This window comes from Coregonus clupeaformis, chromosome 17, assembly GCF_020615455.1.
Source record: "Coregonus clupeaformis isolate EN_2021a chromosome 17, ASM2061545v1, whole genome shotgun sequence".
Lineage (NCBI taxonomy): Eukaryota > Metazoa > Chordata > Actinopteri > Salmoniformes > Salmonidae > Coregonus > Coregonus clupeaformis.
Window position 1 is genome coordinate 32,386,692 of NC_059208.1, and position 6,394 is coordinate 32,393,085.

General features: G+C 38.7%; 1 protein-coding gene across 1 annotated transcript; it reads left to right on the forward strand.

Annotated features, from left to right (window-relative positions):
• The first annotated feature begins 2,415 nt into the window (after window positions 1–2,415).
• LOC121585401 (eukaryotic translation initiation factor 3 subunit E-B-like) lies at window positions 2,416–4,573 on the forward strand. The gene is made up of 3 exons (XM_041901754.1): window positions 2,416–2,569; window positions 4,053–4,155; window positions 4,442–4,573. Exons 1-3 carry the CDS (start codon window positions 2,424–2,426, stop codon window positions 4,571–4,573), a joined length of 381 nt encoding a protein of 126 aa, XP_041757688.1. The 5' UTR covers window positions 2,416–2,423.
• Window positions 4,574–6,394: the final 1,821 nt, after the last annotated feature.

The window sequence follows — 6,394 nt, forward strand, 5'->3', positions numbered from 1 at the left end:
AAAATCCTACAATGGGATTTTCTGATTTTTTTTTTCTCAATTTGTCTGTCATAGTTGACGTGTACCTATGATGAAAATTACAGGCCTCTCTCATCTTTTTAAGTGGGAGAACTTGCACAATTGGTGGCTGACTAAATACTTTTTTCCCCCACTGTATATATATATATACAGTTGAAGTTGGAAGTTTACATACACTTAGGTTGGAGTCATTAAAACTTGTTTTTCAACCACTCCACAAATTTATTTTTGTAGTTTTGGCAAGTTGATTAGGACATCTACTTTGTGCATGACAGAAGTTATTTTTCCATCAATTGTTTACAGACAGATTATTTCACATATAATTCACTGTATCACATTTCCAGTGGGTCAGAGGTTTACATACACTAAGTTGACTGTGCCTTTAAACAGCTTGGAAAATTCCAGAAAATGATGATTCTGATAGGCTAATTGACGTCAATTGGAGGTGTACCTGAGGATGTATTTCAAGGCCTACCTTCAAACTCGGTGCCTTTTTGCTTGATATCATGGGAAAATCAAAAGAAATCAGCCCAAAAAATTGTAGACCTCCACAAGTCTGGTTCATCCTTGGGAGCAATTTCCAAACGCCTGAAGGTACCACGTTCATCTGTACAAACAATAGTAAAACGAGTCCTATATCGACATAACCTGAAAGGCCGCTCAGCAAGGAAGAAGCCACTGCTCCAAAACCGCCATAAAAAAGCCAGACTACGGTTTGCAACTGCACATGGGGACAAAGATCGTACTTTTTGGAGAAATGTCCTCTGGTCTGATGAAACAAAAATAGAACTGTTTGGCCATAATAACCATTGTTATGCTTGGAGGAAAAAGTGCGCGGCTTGCAAGCCGAAGAACACCATCCCAACCGTGAAGCACGGGGGTGGCAGCATCATGCTGTTGGGGTTCTTTGCTGCAGGAGGGACTGGTGCCATCATGAGGAAGGAAAATTATGTAGATATATTGAAGCAACATTTCAAGACATCAGTCAGGCAGTTAAAGCTTCGTCGCAAATGGGTCTTCCAAATGGACAATGACCCCAAGCATACTTCCAAAGTTGTGGCAAAATGGCTTAAGGACAACAAAGTCAAGGTATTGGAGTGGCCATCACAAAGCCCTGACCTCAATCCTATAGAACATTTGTGGGCAGAACTGAAAAAGCGTGTGCGAGCAAGGAGGCCTATAAACCTGACTCAGTTACACCAGCTCTGTCAGGAGGAATGGGACAAAATTCACCCAACTTATTGTGGGAAGCTTTGGAAGGCTACCCGAAATGTTTGACTCAAGTTAAACAATTTAAAGGCAATGCTACCAAATACTAATTGAGTGTATGTAAACTTCTGACCCACTGGGAATGTGATGAAAGAAATAAAAGCTGAAATAAATCATTCTCTCTACTATTATTCTGACATTTCACATTCTTAAAATATAGTGGTGATCCTAACTGACCTAAGACAGGGAATTGTTAGTAGGATTAAATGTCAGGAATTGTTAAAAACTGATTTTAAATGTATTTGGCTAAGGTGTATGTAGACTTCCGACTTCAACTGTATATAAAACGTCTATTGGTTGCAAGAATTTTGTATAATCAATTTTTTTTTTTTATTCTACGTTGTGCCATGGAATCGGTACATCAAAAATCTCTTCCAAAATAAATGTGCAATCTATATGGCACAGCTGTCAATTTTTGGTCCTTAAATTAAACTGGTATATATATTATTTAGCACAATTTTCATTAACCAATTTTGGTCTTTAATGTGGGGCCGACAGATAAGTTCCTTACTTTTGCCTCTTCCATTTTTGCAGTCATGCTGCAATTAGTTGGTTGTAATTTTGGGTAGAGCAGACATTTCCATATATATTTTTGTTAGCTTCATGTGTGAGACAACTCCACCAGTCCTATTTATGATATAATTTACAAAGATTATACCTTTAAATTATTTAATATTTTGAAAGAGTGTTTATTTTTTCTTCAGTTGGTATATTTGTGTTTAACCACAATATTTGTTGTATTATTTGTTCTGTCTTTTCTGCTGGATTAAACTGAAATTGCAACCAACTTTTTATGGCTTGTTTAAAAAATTGCAATATTTTGGAGATGAAAACCAAAAGTGAGAGGTTGTAATCTGAATAAAGGGGAAAAGGCCATCATTTAATTTATTAGTCATCCAGGGATCCTACTTGAAAACATCACAGAGAAGCAATTTCCAGTTTTGCTCATCACTAAACATTCAGTTGACATGAAATCATAAAATTACACTAAAACTGTGTAGGACATCACTAAATACTTCATAATAACAACCCAAATGTTAAAAGTAGTGTAGTTACCCTTTAATCTTTAACAGCCTTTTTCTAGGATTGCAACTCCTAAATTCCTACCCGGTGTCAGTGATGGTTAATTTACGAGTATGTCAGCTGCTGACAGTGATTTTGTCTGTCTGCAGATCCTGGTGAATTACTTCTTCCTGGTGGATTTTCTAGAGGACTTCATTCAAAACGCTCGCCTCTTCTTCTTCAAGACCTTCTGTTGCATTCATCAGTGCATTAGCATCAGGTAGAATCTAGGATCGTTTTCCCCATGAGTATTACAGCTTAGAGGCTCTCAAAACCCTGTTATATTCTTATTCTCAGCAGGTAAGTAACTACTTTGGGATAAGAGGATGAAAACGGTGGCTCAATGACTCCTTAAGAAGCACCTTCTTGTGTTAGTAGTTTATACTGGGACAATTTCCCATGAAATCAAAGTTTATTTGGCATATGCACAGGAGACAGCAAGGTTTACACAGTACAATGAAATGCTTACTTGCGAGCTCTCCTCTCCAGACAGTGCAGTAACTATAACAAATATTAAATATAGCAAATAAGTAGGCCTAATTGTTACAAATACTATACTATAATTAAATAATTTTAAAGGTAAACATTAAAAAACATCATCACATTTTGGGCTACACTGACAAATGTAATTGCTTCCATTGCATGATGCACTGGTATTCCTGGCTTATCATGCATACCCTGCGCTCTCTCCTACTTGTCTCTCTCACTCTCCATCTTACTTGCCTCTCTCTGTCTCTCTCGCTCGCTCTCTGTCTTTCTCTTGTCGTGGAAATTCTGACAAAGAAAGAGAGACTTTGTTAATTCTTCAAACAACCAATACTTTATAATACGAATTGCAATAAGGAAGCTGGTCGACCCCACACTCTTGAGCATGAGACCGAGGCTTAAAATCTTACAAAGAATACAGGGCCTTATATAGCAGACCTAGAAATGCTTAGTCATGGCTGGTTCCACCCCTCCCCGGAAGATCAGGGCATCATAAGCTATCTTGTTTTCTTCTTGTGGCCAGGTGTATTGGGTGTATGAGGTTATAGGCACAAACAAGTGATAATGGCAGTTCCGTTACTCCTTTGTCTACCAAGCTAGCCTCCGTTCTCTTTTATCTCCCCACAGCTGTGCCCTTGGAAGATATGAGAAGAAATAGGATGGGCTGAGACACTGTGGTCACTTCTCAGAGGCTCTTTGTCTTATGCGGTGTGACCAGGTTACTCAGAAGCAAAGAGAAATTGAAACAATACAGGTCTATATGTTCCTCAAGTTTATTTCTATCTCGAGAGGCAAGTTATCTCTGAGTCGCCCCATGTCCTTGACGATACGCCCAGACCAGCTGCTGGGAACAGAAAGAGAGAACCATCCTTTCTCAGAAGAACAGTATTGCAAGTTATGAAAATCTCTTTACCAATGTTAAGCATATAGTTGTTAACTATCGATATATATAGTAAACCGGGCCGGTAAATATGTTAATGTTTCCCATACACTCTCACTCTCTCTCTCTCTCTCTCTCTCTCTCTCTTTCAATTCAATATTTAGGGCTTTATTGGCATGGGAAACATATGTTTACATTGCCAATGCAAGTGAAATAGATAATAAACAAAAGTAAAATAAACTATTCAAATATTTTAAAAATAACAGTAAACATTACACTCTCTCTGTCTCTGTCTCTCTGTCTATCTCTCTGTCTCTCTGTCTCTGTCTCCTCTCAGCATGCTGGCAGACAAGCTCAACATGACACCTGAGGAGGCAGAGCAGTGGATTGTCAACCTCATTCGCGACGCCAGACTAGACGGCAAGATCGACTCCAAACTGGTGAGACCATCAGAGCATGAGATTCGCCAGTAGGAAACTTTTCAGGGCTCCATCTTGACAACAATTCTCAAATGCTTCAATATGTTTTCTCATTAAATGAAGGACTTATCCAAGCTCCACAGGTGTTACTGTTTATTCAGACAAGAAACTGCATAGTATCAAGATGTAGAAAAACAGACATTGAGCTTGTTCGGCATTGCAGCCAACAGTGCTGGCGACTGCCGACTGACTGATCTACAAATCACCTTGCATCATAAATAACTACACATTTTTATTTGTAGATCAGTCAGTGTCGCCGTACCAGAAAGTAATTGAGAAGACCAAGAGTCTGTCATTCAGTAACCAGATGCTGGCCATGAGCGTTGAGAAGAAAGTTGCCAATAGCAACCGGAATGACATACTACACCAACCCCATTAAAGGAAAATTGCACCCAAATCTATTTTTTGGTATTGGTTTCATTAGTCCATTGTTAATATAGTCCCAAAATTATCTTGAAAACGTGATTGCTGACATGCAAAACATTTAAGCTTTCAGTGTAAACTTAGACTAAAACCAGTTATAAAGTATGTATAAAAGATAATGGACCTAGATATATTTTTAATATCATATTTGAGAACATACATAATCACCTAAATAAAAGCTAGACAGTCAGAGAGAATTGAAAATTCCAAAAACAATGAATTTAGCAATAATGATTTTTCTCTCACATTCACTGTCTTTATCAAACTATACCAGATGTTTGTAAACATTGTATGTAAACCACAGTTTCTCCTTTGTCCACTAGATGGAAGCATTGCCTATTTCCACTTTCCCTCAACTACCATGCTGAATAAGCTATTTCACATGCCAATTTCAAAATGGCTTGTGTTTCTCAATTTCACAAGAAGGTTATCATATCATATCGAAGTTTCTTATCAAAAGGTAAGCTTGTACTGAATGTACTGTCCCATTATTTGTGGTACAGACATGGATAGAGAGCCTTTTGACACTCAAAGCAGCCTCAGAATGTGGGAAGCTTTGACTGGCGTTTGGCAGGTTTAGGTAATTTTGGATCTTTGAAATGTCATGATGCTGTTGTCATAGAAACAAACGGGAATGGAAAGTGTCCTTGTTTCTTGTGACAGTGACGCACAAGTTACAGAGAAACCAGATATGCTTTACTTAACCACACTGTACCAGCGGTTACTTTCCACTGCATCCTGTTTAGTACCATCTGAATTTGATTGTTTACGTTGAGGTGTATTTTATACTTTTTGAATCACACCCAGTTGCCTATGGACATAACCCAGCATCTTTCTGTAAATATTAGAGTTGTGTTTAGTTCTGGTGAAACCTGTCAACTCCAGCAGCATATTGTACTTGATCATAAAATGTGAAAGATTATGTTCTTACTGAACAGGCAAAGAGGAAGGAGGCCAGGAAAGAGTTAAAGAAAATAATACTTTAAGAAATGACAAGCAGACCAACTTTCATAGGCATCCTTTTAGTGATCATAACTGTCTGGAGAGGGACACTTCCACCCCTCTGTCTCAAGTTCTGAACAACACCTGCATGAGAGGGGAAAGTGCCCCGGGTGCATTTCTGAATTGCCCCTTACCATTTAGCAGTCAGGTTTTTGTGTGTGTGGGTTTAGTATGTGTGTATGTTCTCTCTGTTATATAGCCTCACCACTCCTTCGTTGTGCAGTTCGCTTCATACACACACACAGTCGGAGCTCCTGAAACAGCTGGTACCCATCTGTGTCTACTACTGTTGCTGTTCCTGCTGCTGTATCGGCTGTGCTGTGCCTCCCTGAGCACAGATTCATCCCATAGGAGCCCTGCTGGAGATAGACTAGCACACAGACAGACGGACAGAGAGGGACAGAGCAAGACGTCAGAATAGACGCCCTGCTAGTACAGTTAACTGACGAGTTAATTAATATTGTACGAATTGCAATTCTTAACATATCATACGAATTGCAATTCCTAACATATACAAAATGGATGATGGACATCCATAAATTAATACATACCATACGAATACTGAGTGCAGAGAAAAGGTATACGTCACCGAAGCCATGTACAGATATCTTGTGGACAATATCACAGGTCAAAGATCACTGGTGCCATCATTGACCCAAATACTGGAGAGAAGTTCTCACTTGCAGATGCAATGGACATTGTACTTTGTGGATAAGCTCATAGTTATAATGTGTATATTTATGTTGTATTATACAGGGTGCATTTGAAAAAGAGA

Coding starts and splice junctions, on each gene's coding strand:
- LOC121585401 (XM_041901754.1), top strand. CDS start 2,424: ATGTCAGCTGCTGACAGTGATTTTGTCTGTCTGCAGATCCTGGTGAAT. Junction 2,570..4,052: donor CATCAGTGCATTAGCATCAG/GTAGAATCTAGG, acceptor GTCTCCTCTCAG/CATGCTGGCAGACAAGCTCA. Junction 4,156..4,441: donor GCAAGATCGACTCCAAACTG/GTGAGACCATCA, acceptor TTTGTAGATCAG/TCAGTGTCGCCGTACCAGAA.